Here is a 26,090-nt window from a genome sequence, read left to right on the forward strand (position 1 = left end):
CTTAAAAAAAAAAAAAGGTGTGCTCATGAGATTAGCTCTATTTGAGATTCTTTCTTCTGGTATTGAGGATCAAACCCAGGAAGTCACAGAGGCCAGGCAAATGCTTCCTAGTGGGCCAAAACCCATCCGCACTAGATGATTTTATTACTGTGAGCTCTTGCGTGTGTTTGTGGGGCTGATTCTTTGCAGGTTCACGTGGGTTTCAGAGATTTAACTTAGGTCATCAAGTTTGCATGGTGGGGTGGCAAGGGCCTTTGCCCACTGAGCTCTCTGCAATGTTGTTATTCTTGATAGAGTGAGCTTAGAAACGATCCAAATGCTCACCGATGAGCAGTGGCTGAGATGTCACCACGCATTTGGACAAGGGACGGTGCAGTCATCACTGATGAACCAATATATTTCTCCCATTTTCCTTTTTGAGATAGGATATTGCTATCAAGCCCAGGCTGACTTCAAACCTGTGATCCTCCTGCCTCCATGATGCCCAGCTACAAGCATACGCTCTAAATGCTAGGAGTGCTTGCCGGAGTAGTGTGGAGAGCTCTTGATATCATTACCTACTAAGACAGGCAACACTTTAAAGGGGGGCTAAGATGATAAGGCAGTCATCACTGCCTGTAGCAAGATTACCGGGATCACCTGCCCTGCTATCAGCTAGACTACTGTGTTTACTGCTAGGATCTGGACAAGCTTAGAGCAGTGGCTCTCAACCTTCCTAATGCTGTGACCCTTTAACACAGTTCCTTGTGTTGTGGTGACCCCCAACTATTATTTTCATTGCTACTTTATTCCTGTCATTTTGCTGAATCTGTTATGAATCGTAATGTAAATACCTGTTATTTCTGATGGAATTAGGTAAGCCCTGTCAAAGGGTCGCTGTACTACCCCAAAGGGGTCACGACCCACTGGCTTAGAGGTGCTTGGTACTCCCAAGCAGTTTTGCTATTGGTTTGTTTTGAGGCAGATTCTCACTATGTACACTGGCTGACCTTGAACCAAAGGTCAAGCCTCCCCAGTCCTGGGTTTGCAGGTGCTCAGTGGGACTCCAGCTCTTCTCCATCATTTAAACAGAGGGTGAGCTCTGGTGGGGAACCTGCCACATCATCAACCCTTGATATGTCTAGTAGAGTTTCCTTGATGTTGGAGCCCTCTTCTATTCTCTTCTCAAATCTTTTAAAAGTGCAAGGCGGTTTTCTTCTTGAAAATAACAACTGCAGGAGGGGAACAGGGTGCTCTGGGAATGGCAGGAGCTCGAGGGCACCACCACCATCTGATGAAATTTGATCATTTCTACAACAAGCCTGTGAGAAGGCGCCCTTAGGCTAGGACGCTTGGCGAGGCAGGTGATTCAAAGACCTGGGGTTGGGATCAGGCGCTGCATGCGCCTCACACTTTCTCATCTTTCTTCTCCTCCAACATCTCCACCGACAGTGTCTGCTCTCCGGGATCAGGACCTGGACTCACACGGATCCTCACGGAGGGCTCCGGGGGCCCTGCTGCCTCCTCCGTACTTCCCTCTGGCTTTGCTGAGGCTGATGGTGGAGAGCTTGGGGCTGGGGGTCCCGGGGGCTCCTTGGGCTCTGGTGGCTCCTGGGTTGCAGGCTGGTCTGTGGCTCTAGAGCCCTCCTCTCCCCCAGCTTCTTGCGAGCTTTTGGCCTGAAACCGGGAAAGCATGACACATGAGGCATGATCTTCCAAAAGGGCATGGGAAGATCTTGCAAGCCAACTTGCCCCCACTTTCTGGGGCTTCCCAGAGGACAGTGGCACAAGTGGCCTGACAAAGTGACATCGTAGTTGTGTAGGAGAAACAATATAGTGTTAGCGAATTGAAGTTTGAGGATGAGAGGCCAGCACATTTGGGGGAAAGTCTTGGGGATTTGTTTTGTTTTACGTCTCCATATGTAGCTCAGGCTGACCCTAAATTTAGTGTAGAGCACAAGTTGGCCTCAAACTCAGGATCCTTCTGCCTCAGCCTCTCCTATACCGAGACTGCAGGTGTGGGCAACGATGCCCAGCTATTAGGGATAGTTTAGGGATCACAGTATTAGGGATCATATTCCCATTCTCTCAACATAATTTCTTATTTAGGGATTGTTTGAGAAAGGGCCTCATTATGTAGCTCAGACTGCCCTGAAAGTCACTGTGTAGCTCAGGCTGACCTAGAATCCGTAGTGATCCTGCCTCGGCTTCTCACCTATGGGAGATGCCAACCAGGTTTATCTATCCGGTTTGAACCTGTCTCTGTCAGTTCCAACCAAACGAGGCCGCTGCTGTAAAGGAGACAGAAAGTTCCAAGACTGAATGTGTGGCCGGCTCTTGGAGGTCCCGGGCCTTCTTGAAACAAACCTGCTAAGGGGCAAAAGCCAGGGCTCAGCCACGTTACCTGTTCCAGCAGCTGCTGCTGTCGCGCGGCTGCCTCCAGTGCAGCCAGTTCCTTGAGCCTGGCTCTCAGGTGGGCGAGCTTGCCACCCTTGGCTCCCCTGGGGCCCATCTTTCCTGCGGCAGCCAGGGCAGCATTGAAGAGCTTCGGGGTGCCTGCACGCGGGGGCAGGATGAGCACACTCTTCTCCTCCTTGGGTTTGTTGTTGTTTCTTAGCATGCGCCTGAAAGAGAGCCACGCCCACGTCCATTTCTAGTGCGCAGTAGAATTCCCCATCTGCGCCTGCGTAGAACCCTCAGCCTTGTAGCTACGTGGTGGCAGTGCTTGGTAGTGTTGGTGCTGTCTTTGTTGATGATTTCAGGGTGCTAAGTGCTTTTGTATAGATGGATGCTTAGATGGAGGCTTAGAACGGCCACAATGAGGTGGAGCTTACTATCTGTGACATAGGGATAGGAACCCTGAGATTAGGAGTGATTGATTAACTTGCCTGAGGTCACAAGGGACAGACTGAAGGATACAGCTATAGCTTGGATGTGGTTGGAGGGTGTCTTCAACGGTTCATAGGCTCATGATGAAATTGGGAGGGAGGGAGCATGGAACCTTCAAGAGGCAGGGCCTGTTGGGGAGTCTTTAGGGTCCTGAAAGAATGATCTAATCCCACAAAAGGGGTTGTTATATAAAAGTCATCCTGGCCCCCTCTCTGCTTTATCTGAAAAAAGACTGGGATTATTGTGCCCCTGGAAATGGGAGAAACTGAGACTCAGAGGAGGGGCAGGGAGAGACACGTTCCAGGTGGCCTGGAAGCAGCAGAAGCAGAAGCGGGATAAGGTGTGATCCAGCATCCTGTTTCTTTGAATAAGGATAAAATTTTCCATCAAGAGAGCCTGTGCCTTTTACTAGGAATTTTTCATGCAATCAATGTGTGATGAACAGCTTGGCTCAAGAACAATTGAATTTTGCCTGCAGTCTAGTGGGTGAGCTTGCTAATTGGCAAATCCATTCATCAGGGTGCCAGCTCAATGTGTTTTGGCTTTTGCTTTTTTTTTTTTTTTTTTTAAATGAGGCTGCTGCCGGCTGCTTAGCTAATCAGAGCCAATGGGCTTAAATTGTGTGCGGTGATATTAATCGCCTGAGATTTGCATTTCTCCCTGGGTTTCCCCGGGAGACACAAGCAAGATCATCCATCAGAAGGCCTGGAAGCTGGCTCACCACGGCCCAGGCACCGTCATCTATGTCATGTGAATCTATAATTCACCCATGACAGGCAGGAGGAAGGCTCCATGTGGTGCTGAAGTGACAAAGAGCTACGGAGAGGACAGCTGCTGGCTGCTGGGCTTTGGGACCTGTCCACATGAATGGAATTCTCCATGATCCAGGCCTCTGCTCTGGAAAGTGCATGAGGCAGGGGAGTGGGACCTAGAATAGTGTATGAAAAAAGCCCATTCACAAAGAGGTGTCATTGGGAGTGTTACTTTGAAGAGGATCTGGGATTTCAATCTATCTGCCTGGCTGCCTCCCTCTCCTCCCTCTCTTTCTCCCTGTCTCTCTCTTCTTCTCTCCCTCTCTAAACATATTGTGTACATATTTATTTATACATTTGTATATATACATGCATATGTATGTTTATATGTATGTATGCATATGTGTGTGTGTGTATATATACATACATATATATATACATAATATACTATACATACATATTTGACCACTTGTCCCCATCACAAGGTCCTTTCTTCCTCACCATAGGTCCAAAGCAGCCAGCCAGGTCAGGCAACCATGGAAACCAAGAGCCAAAAACAAACTTTCTCCCCTTTTGCACTGATCTTCTCAGGGAAGGGTGTTACCTTGTTCGGCACCAGCTACAACACACACTAGGACCCAGTCTAGAGCCACCCTGTGAAGTCTGTGGTGATCACAAGGGTCTGCTGTTAGAATCTGTTAGACTGCTGCTCAGACCACGCCCACCTGCAGCAGCCCCCTTTTCCTTTGGAAAGGAAATAGCAAACCCTTTACCAAGGACCTGGTTGTGAATATTTAACCCTCAAACTGGCTCCCAGAGGCCTGGATTCCAGGAGAATCCTCATTTCCCTCCTCATTTCTCCAAAAGGCTCAGGTAAATTCAGCCTTTTGGCCTTGAAATCTCCTCAGAGCCCCTGCCATTGCTGCTGTCTGTCTGTCTGTCCATCCTTGGTGTTAATAACTCTTCTAATAAATTGCACTCAAAAGGATAATCTGCCTTAGTAATCCCAGGCTGGAAGCTGTCCACCAGTGAGCACTGATCTCAGTGTTGGCAAGAGGAAGTCTGCAAATACAGAGCCTGGGCTGGGTGAGGAGGGCAGTCGCCTCTGGGCCGTGCTCAGGGGGAAGGCACAGGACACGCAGGCCTTCAAGGCGGGGGCGGGGCCCCTGCTATAGAGGGAGTAAGTTACAAGATAGCCTGAGCTATGAGATCACATGCGCGCGCGCGCGCGCGCGCGCGCGCACACACACACACACACACACACACACGTACACGTACACGTACACGTACATGGACTATTACATTTTTAACATGACAGAACTGACCCAGCTTAGCAACACTGGCATTGTCTTACTGTGTTCTGGGTTTTACTATTGGCTGTCCTGGACCTCAATATATAGACCCGGGTAGTTTTTCAAGACAGGGTTTCTCTGTGTAGCCCTGGCTGTCCTGGAACTCACTCTGTAGACCAGGCTGGCCTCAAACTCAGAAATCCACCTGTCTCTGCCTCCCAAGTGCTGGAATTAAAGGCTTGTGCCACCACTGCCCAGCCTGGGTAGTCTTGAACTCACAGAGATACACCTCTGCCTTACCCAGTGCTGGGTATGCCACCATGCCTGGCTCATACTATCTTACTTAATCTTCATAACAGACAAAGTAGGGGATGGTTACTATTATTTTATAGATACAGAAACTAACCCTAGAAAAGTTAAGTATGTTTTGCAATTTCACCCAGCCAGCACCTCACAAGGAAGGGATTTGGGTGTAACCAACCACCCACACCTCCCGTGGGTTTCTATACCATAGCATGCCTCTCCGTTTGGAATCTCACCTGAAAGACTAGAAAGCAGAAATCTGCTCTTCTAAAAACAAAACAACCTATTGCCCAATACACACACACACACCCCATAGTTGCAAAGCATTGGCATTGTGCCAAGGGCTCACACTCTGGGGGAGGGGAAGGAAGGCGTTCTGTGACTGCAGCTGACTCCACAATAAGCTACCATTCACAAAACAGGAAGTAAGAAAACAGCCAATGTCCTGTCTGTTTTTGAAAAAAGGAAAACACAAGACGGAAAATGTGGAGTCAATGAGGTTAGCCAGACCAGGTGGCACAGGTCTGTGAGCCTAACTCCTTAGGAGGTTGAGGCAGGCAAATGGAGATGGCAGTGCCCACTTGGCCTACCAAATAACAGGAATGGCAGCCTGGCCAACAGAGCAGGATCCTGCCCCAAATACAAATCAAACATGACAAACGTAAAGGCTGGAGGCTAGGCTCAGGGGCAGAACATTCACCTGGTGTGTACAAGGCCCTGGGTACTAAAGAAAGAAAACAAAAATATCCACAAAACAAACCTAATGCATTTAGCCCTTATAGGGGCAGGTGACAGGGTAAGGCGGACTTGTGTCACTTTCCTGAGTATACAGTTTTGTACTTCAGGAGTACTGTTAACATTTTATAATCTCAAAAACCAAAACAACAACAACAACCCTGCCAGTCACGGCAGAACACACTTGAGATTGTCCTCAGGAAGCAGGCACTGGAAGTTCACTAAGCTAGGCATGGTGGCACATGTCTCTAATTCCAACACTGGAGAGGCAGGTGAATCTGAGTTCCAGACCAGGTAGGGGTGAGACTCTGTCACAAAAACACCGACGACATCAACTACAGTCAGATGGATAGAGCCTTAAAACAGAAGGCAAGTCCAGCAAATAAACCTAACACATTATATGAGAGCTAGTCAAACATCTATGTTTTCCCATGATGTCCCCTGGACCCTCTTCTGTTTGAATCCCCAGTTATTCCCTGACTGGTCAATATAGAACTGATCAGCCAGTGATTGAGCAGGGGAGAAAATAAGGCTGGACTTCCTTTTAGCCAGGGGAGGAGGAGGGAGAGAGGGAAACATTGTGCCTACAAACCTATCCAATCCCATGCTGGGGATCAAATCCAAACCTATCCAATCCCATGCTGGGGATCAAATCCAGAGACTCGGGCACACAGGCAAGGCTTTGTTCTAACTTCTACCATATAATATTTTACCATAGATACTTGAGTCAAAGGCAAAAATAACTTTATCTACTCTACTTGAAAGGCTTGCCTTCTGAAACATTATATCATACGACTGAACAAATGAATAAATAATACAGAAGAAGATAGCCAAGTGTCTCTGTGTCAGGAAAGGGGTTTAGAGTATAGAAAGAGGGCTGGAAAGATGGCTCAGAGGTTAAGAGCAGAGACTGCTCTTCCAGAGGTCCTGAGTTCAATTCCCAGCAACCACCTGGTGGCTCACAACCATCTGTAATGGGATCTGATACTGTCTTCTGGTGTGTCTGAAAACAGCGACAGTGTACTCACATATTTAAAATAAAATAAAAAGAAATGAGGGCCACTCCCAGGAGCCCATTATTAAAAAATAAAAAGTATAGAAAGAGGGATGATTAGAACTAACTCTAGGGTCACTCTGAAATTGCCTTATATGACTACCAATTCATCACTATCTACAGAAAAATTAATATTGACATGTATGTGCTTATATATGTGAAATATGCATATTGACATACATAGTATATTCACATGTATATACTGATATACAGTTAACTGGATTCATGAGGAAACCCAGTAGCAATAAGTACTCTTTAGGTTCAGATCTTGTTTCCATTTTATTTTTACCTCATTATTTTAAGAACTATAGCCCTGGCTGGCATGGAACTTGCAGCACAGACATGACTGGTCTTAAGTTTGCAGCAATCCTCCTGCCTCTGCCTCTGTGATCATAGGTATAAAACACCACACCAGGCCTAGATCTTGGTTTCTAAAAACTATTGGTGAACTGGATCCAGAGAGAAGCGCACATGCCTAGCGTGGGTAAGGTCCTGGGCTCTATCCCCGACCCCGTCTCCCACAGAACTCCTCCAGACATCTCCCACTAGAAGAAATTTGGTTCCTTGAAGAAACTGCCCCTTTTAGGAGGGCAGTGGCGTGGGAGGTGGGGGAGCCCAAGGTTAGCCAGGCTGTCTCGGTGTGCCTGTTTCTTCCCTGCAGTCACAGGAAATGGTGACTTGTAACGGGACATCAAAGGGTAAGAGAAGTCAGCTTGAAGAGGTCCCATTGGCCAAACCAGAGCAACCGGAGCCTCTGAATAACTGTAGTAGGTGTTTCGTAAAACAAAGTAATGCCTGCTCATGGAATAAACACATCTAGGAGACGGGGGCAGGGGCATGGGGTTTCTCTATAGCCAAGTGGGAGCCACAGGAGTGGGAGGTCAGAGGAGGTTAGACAGAGATGGCTCAGAAAGAACACTGAGGAACCAAGAGTCTCAGGACAGATTAGTGTCCACCAAATGGCAGGTACAAGCTGGGTAGGAACGGGGACATATATGTGGCTCCAAAGAGCGCCCCTACTAATTGCTTGTCAAGTACAAAGAAACAATAACTTTGAAGCACAGTAACCCTGTCCCCAAGATTGAGGGGAACTCATTACCTTGGGAAGAACCCAGACATTGTGCCCCCATATGCAGCTTTGAGGTCACATCTGCACCAAGTGCAGAACTGAAAAGCCATCGCCAGAAGACACCAGACACACCTAATCCAAGGAGTATTCTAAAACGTAGCTGGCCTGTTGGCTGCAAAGAGATCAGAGCCATGAGAGACAGCCACTTTAGTAAGGAACTGTCCCAGGTCAGAGGAGACAGGACACTGTCTGCACATTCTGCAGGACAGGGCCTTTGACTTGACCCAGGAAGGGAAAGCAAGCTACCAGACACTCCGCACAATCTGAACATGGGTTATTGATGAGAGAGCAGTACGGTTTCCATAGCAAACGCTCTGATAGTCACAGTGGTATTACAGCGATAGGAGAGAATCATATTTTCCCAATCACTGCTCAAAACCTGAAAGGAAAAAACAAAGGGAATCTGTACCTGGCCTTCTTCCGAAGTAACTTCTGAGATTCGGGATAATGCACCAAAATTTCATTCAAATCCTTCTTGTCCAGAATGAAGAGATTGGTGAAGCCGTGGGCCACCACATTGGCCGTGCGCCGGTTGCCGCCCCCGACAGCCAGCAAGCTGGGGTAGAAAAGGTAGGAAAATGAGGCTGTGGTTTTAGAGAAATTGTTTTTGTTTTTTGCTGCTGTTATTTTGTTTTGAAACAGTATCTCACTATGTAGCCGTAGCTACACAGCTGTCCTAGAATTCGCTATGTTGACTAGGCTGGCCTTGAACACTCAGAGATCTGCCAGCCTCTGCCTCCTCTGTGCTGGGACTAAAGGTGTACGCCACCATGCCTGGAATTGTTTAGATTTTGCAATAGAATATCACTGTTTCTTTCAAGCTGATTCCCTATGAGCCTCCCTAGTACCTAGAACTACGGATGTGTGCCACCCCGTAGCTTGGCTTTTGTTCCCATTCATTCAGCTATGCATTTCCCCACCACCATGGTGGCACCGATCCCAGGAGCCAGAGCTTTATTCGCTGTGGTTTCCCATGAGGCCAGCCCCAGCCTTTGCTCAGGGTGCATTTGATGCTCACCCCACCACCACCACCACCACAACTGACCTTATCTCTCCAAACACCGATCCCGCTTTGAGTGTCACCAGTACAGCCTTTCCATCTGGGCCACCCAGCACCTGCACCTGCCCCGCCTGGATAATATACATCTCTCGGCCAATCTCCCCCTGGAACAGAAAGAAGAGGGCTGAGTCCTACACCCCATGGCCACTGAGGCTGCCCTAGCCCTGCCCCACCAGATTGTGTAGTGTGGTTGGGTCGATTTCCTCCTGGCCTCCATCTTCTCTTCTGAATGTTGGTACTATTCTACAACTCTCACTTGTACTACCCATGGTCTACACCCCGGTGAGAATCTATGCCCAAGGCCTCAGGAGCTTGGCTAGTGTTTGCTGAGATGGGAATGATAGTAGCTGTCAGGAAGCCCCAAGGCATTTTCTGGGCTGATGCCAGTAGGCGTGCTTCCCACTAGTGAACCTGCTATGGTAAGATTATGCTCTACCAAGACTGTAATGCAAAGCCAAACCAGGGACTGGGATTTGAGTTCAGACAGCCTGACTTCAGGGTACATGGTTGCCATGGCTAATCTCTGTCCCCCAAACCTAGGCTCTGTCTGGTGAAACCCTAATCCCCAGGACCTCCCGATATGTCCTTATTTGGCGATAAGGTCATTGCAGATGACCTACTTGAGTAGGTTGGCCCTAATCCTAGCCAACTTGCACTATTACAGAAAACATCTATAGGTGGAAGAGAGCCAAAGAGAAGATGCTCATCTTGCTACTTGAAGAAATGGGCCAGTTGACCTGCCAGCCCTATCACACAATGGCTCAAATCCCAAGCTAAAACCAAAGCAACAAATGAATGAATGAATGAACGGGGGTGGGAGGGACAAATGAATGAGTGACTGTGGGAATTGCTCTAGATTCGATCAGAAACAGGAACCTGCCATACACCTTCCAATCCTCATCCTGCCCTGGTAGCCACCTGTCAATCACACCTGTCATGATTAAAGGGGGTGACAGTAACCCAGTTACACCTTGACTTACTACACAACATCACAGCACATCACACACATGCGAGATCTGGGGTTCCCTTCTCCATTCTGACATCTGGGGTCAAAGTCCCAGTGTCTCAGAGAGTCATGGAGGAATCAACAGCAGAGGGAGGCACTGTACCTACACTTCATCCACAAGGAGAACAGGACTCAGAGAGGGCAAGCCACCTAGCCAGTGCTGCACCGCTGGGAAGTGGCTCTAACACTGTATAAAGCGCTCTATTGCTCCCAAACTTCTCCCAGCCCCTAAGGCAGCAGCTTTAAATGCTCATCCCACTCTCCTCCCCTGGCTCAGCAGTTCACTTCCAGAAACTTCATTGCTACATAGCATGCCGGCCAACAGACACACTCAACCTACAGCTGTCCGGGCCACATTTAGCTAGGGATAGCTATGGGTGTGACCCAACACAAACCTGTAAACTAAACTCAAGGGATGTCTTAGCAGGTAAAGGCATTTGTGGTGATCTTGGGGAACAGAGTTTGATCCCCAGAACTCACATGGTGGAGGGAGAGAACCAAATCCTTCAGGTTGTCCTCCAACTTCTACATGTTCATGGTTGCATAACATCCCCAAACTCCCCCTAGCAAATAACTAATTTAAAATGAGGGGGCTGGATGGGGGTTGGAGAGATGGCTCAGTGGTTAAGAGTACTGATGGCTCTTCCAGAGGTCCTAAGTTCAATTCCCAGCAACCACATGGTGGCTCATAATCATCTGTAATGGAATCTAATGCCCTCTTCTGGTGTGGCTGAAGACAGCTACAGTGTACTCATATAAATAAGATAAATAAATCTTAAAAAAAAAATGAGGGACTGGAGAGAAAGTTCAGTAGTTAAGAGCAGGATAGGTCCTCTTCCAGAGGACCACAACAATTTATATATATATATATATATATATATATATATATATATATATATATATTTAATTTATATTATTCTTAATATATAAAATATAAATGTATTAATTTTTACATATTATATAATCATATATACATATATATGTATGTATAGATAGATAGACAGACAGACAGACAGGCATGGTGGCACACACCTTTAATCCCAGCACTTGGGAGATAAAGGCAGGTGGATTTCTGTGAGTTCAAGGCCAGCCTGATCTACAGAGTGAGTTCCAGGACTGCCATGGCTATATAAAGAGACCTTGTCTCAAAAATAATAAATAATAATTTTTAAAAGGCTGAATCCACCTGACAGGGGCTAGAGGCTCCCAAGTCTTACAACGTTTTCACCCCATACATTCACTCAGACTTATTAATACCTCTGTACAAAAGTCTTAAAATTTGCTTACCCCCTGCCCCTAGTGACCTTGCCACCACCTTGGACCCATTAACAAAGAGCACAAAGGGCTTTTGACACTGTCAAGAGTCAGATTCTCACATGCATGTTTCCTATGTGGCTCAAAGCAATGAAGGGAACCTGATGCAGGGTGGAACAAAGAGATAGGGCCTGTGGTGTCCGACAGGGAAGGCACTACCTGTCCCTTTAATGACAACCCTCCTCCTCCCGGGCTGATTCTTGCTATTATAGAAAGTGGGACCCAGAGCTAGCCAACGTTCTGTTTCATCCAGACATTTGGATTTTGATGTAAAATCTTCCAACTTTTAAACGTTAGGGATTAATTCCACTTAAAGAAATTCACAAACCACCTCAGGGCTGTAAGCCACCCATGGGTCCCCAGTTGCAGCTGTTAACTTGGCCTGTCCCTTCACCTACTTTCCTGATGGCAAGACTGAGACCCTGGCAGCAGTTTTGTGGCTTAGAGCCCCACCACCCCTCTTCTGCCAGGCAGGCTCCTCTGTGTGAAGGGAGCTTTGGAAGCACTTGGCAGCAGCGCCCAGGGCTCCTCTACATCATGGCTGCAGAGCAGGGTGAACAGATATCCTCCCACGCTTGCAGGCACATGGCCCACACAGCTCACCTTCTTGCACACATAGTCATTGGGTAGGTAGACGACGGATCGAAGCCGCTTGAGCATGTCGAAGATCATCTGCCGGTCACAGCCCTGCCCAGATGGAGGGGAAGGACTCTGTCAGAGAAAGGCAAGGGCTTTGTCCTAGATTCCCCCAGTGGGAGGGCACCTGTGTGTGGGGGGTACCTGAAAGAGGGCCACTTTGCTGACAATGTTGTAGTTTACATCAATGGCGAGGTCCAGGCGCATCTTGTCCGGAAGCTGTACCATTAGCTCTGACTCGTCTGGGAAGGAGACCCAGCTGGGGTCAGAGTTCAGACCTGGCCTGCCCCTCAGACACCCACACACAATTGGCCCTGCAGTGCTACTCCAGAATCTGCAAGTCCCCTTGTCAGGAACATCATCCCCTCCTTTCCAAACTCCTACCCAACCTTCAAAACTAAGGACTAAAGCTGCTTCCTCCAGAAATCCTTACCTTGATGTCCCTACCCAGCTTTTGTATCAATAATCTCTATGACCTCCCTACTTTGATTTTTTTTTTAAACAGTGTGTGCGTGCAAATGCACTGCACTATGGTACACACGTAGAGGTCAGAGAGCAACTTGACAGGAGGTCAGTTCCCTCCTGTCATTTAGATCCTAGGGATTGAGCTTGAGTCACCAGGCTTGGCAGCAAGCCCCTCCCCTGGCTGAGCCATCTCACTGGATCACCCACCACTTTATTCATTTGGAGACATGGTCTAGCTGTGTGGTCCTGCCTTGGGTAAAACAGAAAGCAACCCTCTTAAGTGCTGGGATCCTAGGCCTGAGCTACCATGCCTGGCTGTTTTCTTGGTTGGAAGCGCCTCCACCTTGGATGGAGCTGCATCTCAAGGCAGATGAAGCAAGAGGAGAGCGGCTGTCCAGAGGATAAGCCCCTCAGGTTTTCCAGAGCCTTCACAAGCCTTGAGAGGTTTCTCTAATATGAACGGCTTGGGGTTGCAACCACCAGAGAACCCTCGGGACACAGAGGACAAGGGAAGAGCTGGTCAATCTGAGAATCAGTTGGCTGGGGGATGTGGGGGATCAGGGGCTTGGCCAGTCTTACCCAGCATGCCTTGCGAATGCCAGGTATACTCATACCAGGTCTTGACACGGTTCTGCACAGACCTGGGGATCTTGTAGAAGTTCATGTACTTCACTGTGCTGTCCATGCAGCTGCGGTAGTAGGTCTGCCCCGCTGTGGCGGCCCCCACCACATCTCTCATCTGGAGCAAGACAGCAGTGAGGGGAGGTCAGAGAAGTGGTGAGTTCAAACTTGGCAGGACACAGGTTAGATATGTAGCAGTACACAGTCAGGGACCTATGCTTGAGGGTAAGCCAAAGAGAGAAACATAGATGGCCATACATAAAGCAAAGACACTAAACCTTGCAAGGTGCAAGGCTGTAGAGCTCTCTGGTCATCTCAGGTTCCCGGCACAATGTTGGGGTGGGAAGTCTCACTGTGATTCTTGTGTACAGCCACTCTCCCCAGGATGGAACTCTGGGCCCCCCCCCAAATATTGTTTCTCAGAATGGGACCCTTCCAAGTTTGCTTTGAGTACTCCAGCTATTACCTCAGGCCCAGACTAGAACACAAGTTACACATCACATCAGAGACTCCAAAGGGTTTTCTTACAGGGAACAGCCCAGGTTCCCAGCCTTTGAAAAAGCCATGTAGCCACCTGGCTTCCTGTGCTCCCCAAAGGGACTACCGTTCAAACAGGAAGGCCTCGGACAGTCCTGGGACACAGACATCCTCTGGTCCCAAGTCACTCTGAGTCTTCCCTGAGCTCAGTCCCCAAAGGCACAACACACAGAGAAGTTTCCAGCTGGGGATGGGGGAACTACAGGTGGATGTATGTGTGGGATGTGGCCGCAGTCACCTACCTGTCCAATCATCACAGAGAAAGCGAAGACACCTGTAAAATAATTCAGCAGCTGAAAGACAATCTCAAAGAGCGTCTGGGGGTCCGGCAGTCCTCCAATGGTGATAAGGGTTTTCACGGCCCAGTAGTAGCATCGAATGTAGCTAGTAAGAGATGGAAAAGGAGACGTTGGTCATTACAGGAACTGCCTGGCTGATCTTGTGGTCCTGGTTTGGACACCCATAGGGATCCCATACAGATGCAAGAAAACGTCCCCTCCTCTCAAGTGTTACCTGGGGTGGCTGAGGTTCTCCCCCAGCCTTGGAGAGCATGCCATCCTGGGACATAGATATGGAACTGAGGTTCCAGGAGACACCTGGCCACAGCTCTAGGCTGAGTCCTCTTGGATATCAGAAGAGGGAGGCCAGCAGGGCCAAGCAACATGACTGACTTCCCTGGGCCTTCCCACCCTCATTCACCTGCTGCTTATTCAGGGCACCAGCAAAAGCACAGGCCCTAGAGCCACTTTCTAGCATGGACCAATTTTTACTCTCTCCAGTCGGCCTCCTCCTCCCTAAAATGGACACAGCAAGGGAACATTCTTCCCAGGCAACTGTGAGGATGAATGATCTGGAGTGACCAGACCCTTATATCAGCCATCAAGACCCACACAGGGACTGCACCTACCAGCACCTGCCATGGGGGACAGAACTGACTGGCCCATGTCTGCCAGATGCTTCCTATGTAGTGGGACAAGCATCCAATGTGCATTCATGCTGGGAGGGAGCAGAGACTGCTGGAGTAGCAGTGGTGGTGGTAGTGATGGTGTGTGTGTGTGTGTGTGTGTGTGTGTGTGTGTGTGTGTGTGTGTGTGCAGGTCTCAGACAAGCTGAGATATCTCAGACAAGGCTCCTTGTCTCCAGTTGTCTGGACATATGAGCACAACAGACCAGCCTGCCCTGACATTTCCTACTATACCAGTACTGCCCACCAGGAGGCGCATGGATCAACATAGGCAGAACTAAGCAGTCCCTCTTGCCTCCCCTTCAGCCATCTAGCCAATCAAATGGGAGGGAGCTGACTGTTCGTGCAGCTGGGCAATGAACCACACAGAAGGCGTAAGAGTGGTTGTCCTCAAAGTCCTGGCTTTCCCCTAAATGTTTCTAGTTGGCATAATCTTCCCTTGACATGGCACATATTGGGACCTCCTGGAGTGGGACCACACCCACAATCCCCCTCAGTGCTACAGGTTGGAACAGAACACAATGGACTGCCATAGACAGGAACTGGTTTTCCAAAGCTCCTTGCTCCAGCACACAGCAGATCCGCCCGCGGAGGGTGGTGGCTAATTTTTAGTTTATTTATAGTTATTTGCAGTTTATGGTAATTTATAATATATAACATAACTACTTTGTAAGCTACATAATACTACAATCTTTTATAGTTATAATTTTATATATTTTATAGTTATAATATTTTATGTAGTTTTAACATTTTATGGTTATAATAATTTAAGATTATTGTTTATACTATTGAACTTCTTGAAGAATTTTCTATCACATATCCAGGGTGCCTAAAGAAGTCCCCTGGGAAAGAAAGTGTGTCAGCAAGCAGGCCTAGACCCCTGGGTCCTTGGAAGAGGGTTCCAGGGCACCAACGACCTCTCCTTTCAGCGCTGCCAAGCTTGGCCTGCCACTGAGAAGGGGTTCTTAGATTCCGGGCATAGACTCCTTTAAGACTTGAACGAAGGCCAGAAAACAACCTAGAGCAGCTAACTTATTCTCAGAATTCAGCTTATGTTTCTAGGCTGGGCTATTAGCGTTTCCAGAGGCCAGATTCTGAACTTTCTTCTGGGCATGGCGGCTTTCACCACAGACACAGGGGCAGGCGCTGGTCAGGCATGCGCACCAGCCAGACACTCACTCATTGGTTTGTTACTGTTCTTCATTACAAGAATCCTTAGTAGCTTCCTAGCACTCTGGAAGCTAGTCAGGGCAGAAAGCTAGAAGGCAACTCTAGCTAGAGAGTGAATTCAGGGACAGACTTAGAGAGACTGTCTTTAAAATGCTTGATGAACCACACAGAAGGCCCTGGATTTTGTCCCCAGAGCTTAAAAATATGTATAGATCATAAAGAAGCAATGAAGTCAGAGGCCTGAGATTCGTGTATAATGATGTGCTGTGTGTGTATGTCCCTGTGTGTGTGTGAGTGTATGTGTGTGTGTGTGTGTGTGTGTGTATCATACACAAGATTTGAAAGGCATAAGAGGGAGTTTGCCACTGTCTAGTCAACTCATGCTTAACACTGCTATTACACATAGAAATGATAACTTTGTTACTGGGTAATAAACCAGATATATCAATGTGATGGTTTGGCCCAGGGAGTGGCACTATTAAAGGGTGTGGCCTTGTTGGGGTGGGTGTAGCCTTCTTAGAGTAGGTGTGTCACTGTGGGTGTGGGCTTTAAGACCCTCATTCTGGCTGCCTGGGAGTCAGCATTCTGCTAGCAGTCTTCAGATGAAGATGTGGAACTCTCAGCTCCTCCTGCACCATGCCTGCCTGCATGCTGCCATGCTCCAGCCTTGATGATAATGGACTGAACCTCTGAACCTGTAAGCCAGCCCCAGTGAAATGTTGTCCTTGTAAGAGTTGCCTTGGTCATGGGGTCTGTTCACAGCAGTAAAACACTATGACAACTACTAACATTAATTTCACCTCCTTTTGGGATTACAATATGGCTATTAAAGCACTTCAAGTTGCACGCACGAGGCACATCACATTGCAGTTGTGTAGCCTGGCTTTAGGCAGTGGGGACCCAGCTAAGGCTTTCTGGTTGCTGTCTATTATGCTGGATCTAGACCTATGCATAATGCACATGCAATTCTTTGCTGACTTGAAGAAAAAAGGCAGGAACACGTTCTCCTGTTATATTTTGTCAGTTCTAAGATGCAGAAATTGCATAGCACAACGCTGAGTCAATTCAGCTTTTGGGGGCATGCACACCCATGTGCAGGAGACTGTACCCAGGGCCATCCAGATACATGCTAAGCGAGAGCTCTCCTCCCATTGAGCAGAATCCTCAACACAAATTCAGCTTTTTTGTACAAAAATAAATACCATGTTAAACATACATAGGGATTATCCATATACCTCAAATTTAGAAATGCTAAAATCTGAAAAAGTAGGTCACCCACAGGGAGGTAAAAGAACCACAGTATCTCACAGATGCCCTGAATCTATGCCACTTCCATTGACACGCTTCTTTCACTGGTCCCGAGGGGCATTTCCATTTTTTTCTATATGATGAATGACATTGACATCTTTATCCACAAGTCCTGTCCCCTGCCCTGAGCATTTCCTCACACTAAAGGCTGTGTGGTGTATTTGCCAACCCTACTGGACTTGGAGATGTGGAAAAGATCTTTCTATTTCTAGCACAGCAATTTTCAACCTGTGGGTCGTGACCCCTTTGGGAGGGTCACATGTCAGAGATTCTGCATATCAGATATTTATACTATGATTCATAATAGTAGTGAAATTATAATTATAAAGTAGCCGCAAAGTAATTTTATGGTTAGGGGGTCACTACAACACGAGGAACTGTGTTAAAGGGTCGCAGCATTAGGAAGGTTGAGAACCACTCACTGTTCTAGCAGGCCCCCCTCCCCCTCCTGACACTAGCAATTCCCAGGAGACCTTAGCCTAGGAAGATGGATGGGGAAGGGAGAACTTGGCTTTAATGACTCCTCAGGAGCAAGTTTGTCTTGGTAACACAATAGCCATAGGACACCTTTCTAGGAGCCTTTGTGTTGTAACTGTAAAGGACAAAAATATTACCCACGTGCTGCCCTGGGAGAAGCCTGGCTCACCTGTTCCCCACTCCGTCGTAAACCCAGTGCGTGGAACCGATGCCCTGGAAGGCTGATGCCCAGTAGTAAAGACAGGAGTTGAGGTGCAAGCTGTACAGCAGGTAGGCAGTGGTCCTGATGACCCTGCATAGAGAAAGAGTGTGTCACAGTCATGGAGGTGCCCCTCACCCCAGGGGCTGGGCGTTGGGACAGAATCCCAGCTCCCTGATCTCAGCTCCCCCAAAGCCCGCCTTATAGGTGAACTCAGTTGGAGCCATAGAACCCTGCTCAGCCAGTTATCCAATCAGTGGATAACCAGTCCCAGCCACCCAATCATCAATGGATAACCAGTCTCAGCCATCCAATCAGTGGCTATCCAGTCCCACCCACCCAATCAGTGGATAACCGATCTTAGTCACCCAACCAGTGGGATGGGGGACTGGGGTTTGGAATTGAACCCAGAGCATTTGATTGGAGCCTTGTCCAAATGCAGGGCTGGAATCATCCCAGCTGTGTCAGAGAAATCTCTACGGATGTGGGGCCAAAAGGGAAATAAGGCCTGAGGGGGAAGCAGGGAGAACTCGGTGTCTGGAAAGAAGTGACGATGAGCTGGGTGCTCCTTTAGGAACAAGGAGCCTTGCTCCCCAAGTATAGCCTCATTAGGCCTGGGCTCCACCTTGAACGCCTGTTTTGTACCAGTTCTTACAAAGGGTCCCTTCTGTTAGCGCTAGGGTGGGAGCTTCAGTTCCCTGTACCGCTGGCTTGTCACTGAGTCAGCCTGTGAGAGTCCTTGTCACGATTGGGGGGGGGGGGTAAATGAGACACTCCTGGGGTCTGCATAAAACAAACCAACCAACTAAATATCCTTTCAAAGAAGAAGCTGGGGCCAGGAAGTGGCGTGGTTTCTGAAGGCCATGGAGCATGGGGGAGGGGAAAGGAAGAGGCTAGGGGATATAGTGTGTGTGTGTGTGTGTGTGTGTGTGTGTGCTTATGTGCACATATGTGCATGGGGAGCTCTCACCTGTAAACGTAGGCTTTACTGAGGATGGCTTCCAGGCGGTTATTAAACTCAAAGAAGGCCATGTACTAGGGGAGAGAAGAAGACATTAGGCCAGTTCACATGTAGGCCAGCTCTGTGCCTGGTGGAGACATGGCTGCACAGCCCTTGTCTTCTACCCGACCTGATGATTCCCAGTCTTCTTTGCCCTCTTTCTTCAGGGAGCTAGTGTGATCATGGTAAACCCTATTGGTAATTTTCCCTATTCACTGTCTTTGGAAAATGAGTATCAATATCAGGGCTGGCGAGATGGCTCAGCGGGTAAGAGCACTGACTGCTCTTCCGAAGGTCCTGAGTTCAATTCCCAGCAACCACATGGTGGCTGCCAACCACTCGTAATGAGATCAGACGCCCTCTTCTGGTCTAAAGACGGCTACAGTGAATTACGCCAGAGCGAGTGGGGCCGGCAGAGGCCCTGAGCACAACCAATTCCCAGCAGCCACACACGGCCACACAACGGCCACACACAGCCACACAACGGCCACTCATGGCCATCTGTACAGCTACAGTGTACTCATAAAATAAATTTTAAAAATCTTTAATAAAAAATATCAATATCAAGTAAGGGGAGTAGTAAGTTTAATTGGTTGGCTAGAAGTCTAGGAGATCCCGGATGTTCTGAGTAGCCATCGACCCTGTCCACATCCAAGGGCACTTGTCAGATCTCCACCCTGAATCAGGCACATCCTCCTAGGACCCTGGGTCCAGCCAGTGAGTGCCAGAAAAATAACTGGAAACACTGATAAAATAGGTGCCGCGCATCCAAATCGAACCTTGGGACAGCCTTACTCCTGTTACCTTGGGGGAGTCACCCAGCCATCCCAAGGACCAACTTCCCCATCTTTTGAGTGGAGTCTATTATAAAGCAGAAGCCTCTTCCGTGAGAAATGCCGAAGGGATGGCGTTGAAGATAGATTGCCTACATTCAAATCCGGACTCCACGCCTGCCTAGCTGTGTGACACTGGGCAAGTTCCTTAGCCTCTCTGTGCCTCTTTCCTCATTTTTAAGAGGGTAAGAACAGCATTCGTGTCATGGAGTCGAAGAACTAACATCAGTAAAAGTCTCTGGATCAGAGACTAATGAGAAACGTCCCCAAATTACCAGCAATTATAATGAACTTCTTAGTAAGACATGCTTGCAGAACACTCACCTCCCCAGGGGTCTCCTCTTAGGGACACTACCCCTTCCCCAGACGGCAGTGTTCAGGTCAAACACAGAGGAACTTTGGGGACCTGCCAATCTTACCTTCAGGCAGCGAGGCAGGCGAAGGAGGGGGTTCACACCAAGTTTCAAGTAGAGAAAGTCCAAGGGCAGGAGGCAGAGTAGGTCCATCTGAAATCCCAATGGACATCCCAGGGGATAAGACATAGAACCTCAGGGGTAGGAGGGCTAAGGGGGCATGTCCCTATCTGCCAGAGAGATTGGTCAGAATATTCAGAGCATCGTCAGAAGAGAAGGTGCAAGGTGTTCCACCAACCCACTCTGTGTGGCTTTATAATCCACATTGCCCACCTCCAACACACTGTGCCCAACCAACATAAGGGATTCTGTGCCGCCTAATTGGCAACAGAGGCACAGACATGGAAAGGTGTTCTGTAAGAGTCACCCAGTCTGGGCTGGCTTGAAAGACCTGTGGCCTAGTGGGCACTCCCACAGGAGATAGGACCAGCCTCCCTTTATGTGACAGGTCGCCAAATATACCTAGTGGCAAGTCCCCACCCCCATCCAGTACACACCTTAAACCGGCGAGACTTCAGGTAGTTATTGCGCATCTCCTTTTTGTCTGTCTGAAAGAAGGAAGCGCAATGATGTTAGATCGAGCTCTGACCAGAGAGGTGGAGTGACCTCACAGGTACATGCAGCTGTCCTGCAGGGTGGGGTGGGGGTGGTGATGACTAGCCATGGGAATGAACCTTGCTGGAGTCACCAGCCAGACTCTGATCTCCTGAATGGAGGAATGTAGGGGCTTGGAGCCTATTCTCTCAGGGCTTGGCTCCTCCCAGGACTGCTAGCCACTTTATTTGTGAGGGGCTGGTAACTGCTGGGATGGGGGTAAGGCAGAAGCTAGCCAAAGACTCCTCATTTGTTGCCAAGGCTTCCATTTCTGGTATATGTTATCTGGGGTTATCACTGGCTCTTTAATCATTTAGATTCATTTTAATTCATGGTATCGATAACATTTGCAGCCTGTGAAGCAGCTGTTGGCAGAGCATTAATTGCTGTGGTGTAACACACATGATGCAATGTCCAAAATCTTAACTTCTATAATGTTAAATTTTATTTTACCAACTTTATACTAACACCTTTTACGTGGTGCTCAAAAATCTCAACCATGGATTAGTTCTACTTCACACAGCTTAAAATTAGTTTCAGAACACTATTTTCTTTACTGATTCTTTCTACTAAAAGATTTCTTTTTTGGATGGTGGTGGTGCACACCTTTAATCCCAGCACTTGGGAGGCAGAGGCAGGCAGATTTCTGAGTTCGAGGCCAGCCTGGTCTACAAAGTGAGTTCCAGGACAGCCAGGGTTATACAGAAAAACCCTGTCTCAAAAATACAAAAAAAAAAAAAATTCTTTTTCTTCATGTGTATGTATGTATGTGACTATGTGTCGAAAGTACCCACAGAAGCCAGAAGAGGATGTTAGATCCCTGGAGCTACCTAATGTGGGTGCTGGGAACTGAACTTGCATCCTTTAGAAGAGCAGGAAGTGTTCATAACTGCTGAGCCATCTCTCCAGAGCCCTTGACTCGTTTTGTTTTGAGACAGAGTCTCTCTATGTATACCAGGCTGGCCTCAAATTTACAAAGATCCTTCCTGCCTCTGCCTCCTGAGTGCTGGGATTAAAGGTGTGTGCTACTGCTGGTGAGATGGCTCAGCGGGTAAGAGCACCAACTGCTGTTCCAAAGGTCCTGAGTTCAAATCCCAGAAACCACATGGTGGCTCCCAACCACCCATAATGAGATCTGACGCCCTCTTCTGGTGCATCTGAAGACAGCTACATTGTACTTATGTATAATAATAAATAAATTAAAAAAAAAAAGGTGTGTGCCACCATGCGGGCTCCCTCTCTCCTGGTGTGTACAAAGACAGCTACATTGTACTTATGTATAATAATAAATAAAATTTTAAAAAAAGGTGTGTGCCACCATGCCGGCTCCCTCTTCAGTCTTAATCAGTATAAATAAGTGGTTAAAATCTTTCTCTATCTAATGTTTGTTGACTCTTTATCACCTCCCCCCATATATTAATTGCCTGACTTCTTCCATGAACACTTACAGCAAGGCAATATCCCTTTAAAAAAAAAAAAAAAAAAAACAAACCTTCTAATCCAAAAGAGCAGGCCACTCAGAAGCTGTTTTAGAGGAAAGCCCCTGCCTTTGATGTAGAGTGGATTTTTTTTTAACTTTTCAATAGTGAAGAAGGACCCAGGGAGTTGGGCAAGTGCTCTACCACTGAGCTACGTACCAGACCCTCAGTGTGGAACTGTGAAAAGTGACTTGCTCACAGCAATGGGAACTGGGGTGCCAGCTTCTTTCTCTTTCCTTTCTCCTACCCCTCCCCCAGCCCCAAACCCACATATATATATACATATATGTGTATATATATATATATATACATATATGTGTATATATATATATATTTTTTTTTTTTTCCAAGACAGGGTTTCTCTGTGTAGTCTTGGCTGTCCTGGAACTCACTCTGTAGACCAGGCTGGCCTTGAACTCAGAAATCTGCCTGCCTCTGCCTCCCAAGTGCTGGGATTAAAGGTATGCGCCACCACCGCCCGGCCAAACCCCTGTATATTTAAGACAGGGGTTCACTACTCAGCCTGGTCTAGCCTCGACTCAGCTCTACCTGCCTCAACCTCCTGAGTGCTAGGATTACAGGGATGTGACCATCAGGGTCACAGTTAGGGTTGTGGTTTCCTCACAGGTACAGGGCTGGCTCACATAGCAGATCATCTCCATGCCCTTTGCAGGATGCACTCAGCTCCCTGAGCCCCCTGCATCTTAGTTCTCACAGTGAGGCTCGTATCGAATTGGGAGCTGCTGCCACTCTGCTCACAGTTGAGAATGCTCAAGCTCAGATTGGGGATTCAGCTAGAATTTGAAGCAGGTACACCTGCCCCAGATGACATTCTCTGGACTACTTCTATAACTCTATCAGATCGTCTAGGAACCAGTTCATCTTTTGTTTTGTTTTGTTTTGTTTTTCGAGATAGGGTTTCTCTGTATAGCCCTGGCTGTCCTGGAACTCACTCTGTAGACCAGGCTGGCCTCGAACTCAGAAATCCACCTGCCTCTGCCTCCCAAGTGCTGGGATTAAAGGCGTTCATCTTTGAATGGTATATAATGTGCATAATTTGAACATGCAAAGAGTGAAAGGAAAAAGAAAAAAAAAAATGACAGACAGCTGCTCCCAGGATCGCCTTCATTCTTCTCATCCACCGCTTACAGCCTCAGAGGTCAGTCTCCCGAAGGCCCTGGCTATAGGGTCTGTCCTGGTCCCCGCCACCGGCCCTCCACCTGCCCATGACTCACAATGATGTCCCCGCCTTTGACAAACTGCAGGCGCATCTGGAACACGGTAATGTCCAGGAGGTAGATGAAGTCGCACAAGTAATCCATGAGTAGCCAGAAGTGGATGTTGTCTGCCCGCTGGTACGGGAAGGCCCAGCGCACAGGAATCAGCCAGCAGTTCCAGTTCCAGGCCAGCACCACGAAGAACAGCCACAAGATGTACATGAGGTCTGGGGGGTGGGGTGGGGAGAGGACAGGGATGGGCTTGAAGGCCATCAAGAGAACGTTCCCCCACCCCCACCCTGGGCAGGTCCTGGGGATGGAACTTAGGCTGCCAGGATTGGCTGGTAAATACCCACTAGGCTATCTTGCCAGCCCATGAATGAGATTTGGCAATACATTTACTGTCTTAGAAAATCCAGAGCAGCAGCAAATGACACATGGGGAATGGACAGATGGATGGACAGACAGATGGGTGGATCACTTGGCATCACTGCACATCACTAGAGATCCCTTGGTATCTTAGAAACCCAGTGGACACCAAGAATTGGAGTCCTAGCCCTGAATGATTCCCTGTTTAGCTTTGAGGGACTTCCTCTCTGGCACTTGTCATGGGCTTTTTGAAGTCACAGGGAACCACCAGCTGAGAAGGAAAGGAACTCCAGAGTAAACTGTGAAGTGTAGTGCACACATGGAGGGTGCTGGGCTGGAGGACTATGGGAATAGGCTTACAGAGGCTCATGGGAATTCACTTCAGACCCTGATGAACTCCTTCTTCACCCCTGCTCAGAGCAGGGCCCCCAGGAAGGAGCCCACATGGCCAGATTAGAAGACTTGGCCAAGGTCAAGGTGAGGCGTCTAACTGGCTGCATCTTAAGGTCACTCACATTCCTCGGTGCCTCAGCTCCGTTGTCTGTAAGATGGCCCATGTTCCTAGTCCAGGGACTTGTGTTAAAGAATCAGGCAAGGATGTGTGGGACCATTTTGGAAAGTATAAGGAAGGAGTCATGAACCAAGGATGTCCATGGTACTGGACCCTGCCCCCCTCTCCCCCGCACCCCTCACCCTTTTAATACTGCACGAGAGGGACTTGCTCCAAGGGAACTCACTGGTCAATGGGTCAATGCTCTGGGGAAACCGGTACATCTTCCAAGGCCTGCGTTTGAACTTGCAGCAGAGCATGTCGCAGTAGTGTTCCTCCTCTGCTGCCTCTGCCTCCACCGGCTTCTGGGCTGGAGCTGGGGCTGGGGCCTTCTTGGCTGGGGCTGTGGGATGACCTTAGTGACCATCTGACTCCGCCCTGAGGCTAGGGAAATGGTTCTACCCACAGAGCTGGGGCTTCAGAGCCTCCCCACTTTCTAACTACAACCTGCTTATACACTCTGGGTGCAGAAGGCTAGTAAGCTCCTCTGGAGTGAATCTCATGGCCCTTTCTTTCTTCCACAGGAGTCTGGAGTCCCCAGCAGCTCTTCCTAGACCCAAGCTGAAAGTGGTGTGTGTGTGTGTGTGTGTGTGTGTGTGTGTGTGTATGTATGCATGTTTGCGTGTCTGTCTTAGTGTGTGTCTATCTGTGTGTGTGTGTGTGTCTGTCTGTCTGTCTGTCTGTGTCTCTGTGTGTCGACAGACCCTTTGCTCCTTGGGTGGGTGGAGCATTTTGTACCTACACTCCCTTCTTCCTTCTTCAGAACACTGAAGGACTCAACCTGGGGACATGTTGATTCAGACTTTTCAGAACAGGACTCAGTTCCACTCTCGGGCTGAGACTCAGCCTCTCATGGGTCTGTGGTACTTGGTGACAGACACCTTTGCTCTTAGGGGTCCAGACACAGCTTCTAGTGTTAGGAGTGCGAAGGCAGGCTCTGTTAACATGTCTTGGGCACTTGAGTCCCAATATACAACCCTTGTCAGAAAAAAAAACCTAGAAAATATCCCTGACAAAAAGCTTGTGCATTGGGCCAGGTATGGTGGCTCACTATGCAAAAGTGAGATAGACATATCAGTCGCTATGCCCTGTGGGAGGAGGCAGAAGAATCTAAACCACTGGTTCATGGGAAGGCCAGGGTCACCTTTGACCTTCTTCCTCTCCTGAGTACATTTCTAAGGCCCAAGTTCAGAACCTGGGCTTTTCTCATACACCTCAACCATTTGTTTACACCGCCCTCCCCAGTAGTAGTTCATGGGGTTCTGTGGGCACCCTAACCACCTTGGCCTGTGGCTATCTCTATCCCCACTCACAGGGCTTGGGGCTCTCCTCATCAGAGGTGACGTCAGGGTCAATGAGCTTCTCCTTCACCTTCTCTGTCCGCTCCTTGAACATCTTCACCAGCTCCTGGAGCCGGTCATTGATGATGGCACTGTTCTGGCTGGCTGTGGAGGCTGCTCGGTCCTGGCCACTGTGGGAACACAGCAGAGGATGAACAAGAGTCAGAAAGGGTTCCCAGGACCCTAGGCCTGTGCTAGGTCATGTCTATGCCTCCTCTTCCAGCAAAGCCTAAGGAAGGTCAATCCAGCATTCCTCTGACAATGTCGGACCCACTCCAGTCTCTTAGATTCTGGAGTAGCTGAGGTTATAGACCTATGCCACCATGCACGGTTGAAGTTTTCTTTCTAATCTTGATCAGACCATCTTATATGCTACATGGAGAGAGCAAAACCACTGTCACTTGGG

At 48.4% G+C, this 26,090-nt stretch overlaps 1 protein-coding gene across 3 annotated transcripts in view; it reads right to left on the minus strand.

The window, feature by feature from the left end:
- Positions 1–103: 103 nt before the first annotated feature.
- Positions 104–26,090, minus strand: part of Cngb1 (cyclic nucleotide gated channel subunit beta 1) — a 79,225-nt gene continuing 53,238 nt past the window's right edge. For all 3 annotated transcript variants that reach the window (XM_031340963.1, XM_031340962.1, XM_031340964.1), the window contains exons 19-33: positions 25,658–25,815; positions 24,532–24,687; positions 23,444–23,652; positions 20,634–20,684; positions 20,143–20,229; positions 18,861–18,925; positions 17,861–17,983; positions 14,015–14,156; positions 13,194–13,353; positions 12,294–12,391; positions 12,117–12,200; positions 9,179–9,297; positions 8,543–8,689; positions 2,384–2,603; positions 104–1,656 (exon numbers count right to left, since the gene is read on the minus strand). In XM_031340963.1, coding sequence (XP_031196823.1) covers positions 1,387–1,656; positions 2,384–2,603; positions 8,543–8,689; positions 9,179–9,297; positions 12,117–12,200; positions 12,294–12,391; positions 13,194–13,353; positions 14,015–14,156; positions 17,861–17,983; positions 18,861–18,925; positions 20,143–20,229; positions 20,634–20,684; positions 23,444–23,652; positions 24,532–24,687; positions 25,658–25,815 — 2,089 coding nt within the window. In that variant the 3' untranslated portion in view covers positions 104–1,386. The remainder of the gene's footprint in view (positions 1,657–2,383; positions 2,604–8,542; positions 8,690–9,178; positions 9,298–12,116; positions 12,201–12,293; positions 12,392–13,193; positions 13,354–14,014; positions 14,157–17,860; positions 17,984–18,860; positions 18,926–20,142; positions 20,230–20,633; positions 20,685–23,443; positions 23,653–24,531; positions 24,688–25,657; positions 25,816–26,090) is intronic.

This window comes from Mastomys coucha, unplaced genomic scaffold (genome assembly GCF_008632895.1).
Source record: "Mastomys coucha isolate ucsf_1 unplaced genomic scaffold, UCSF_Mcou_1 pScaffold22, whole genome shotgun sequence".
Taxonomy (NCBI): Eukaryota; Metazoa; Chordata; class Mammalia; order Rodentia; family Muridae; genus Mastomys; species Mastomys coucha.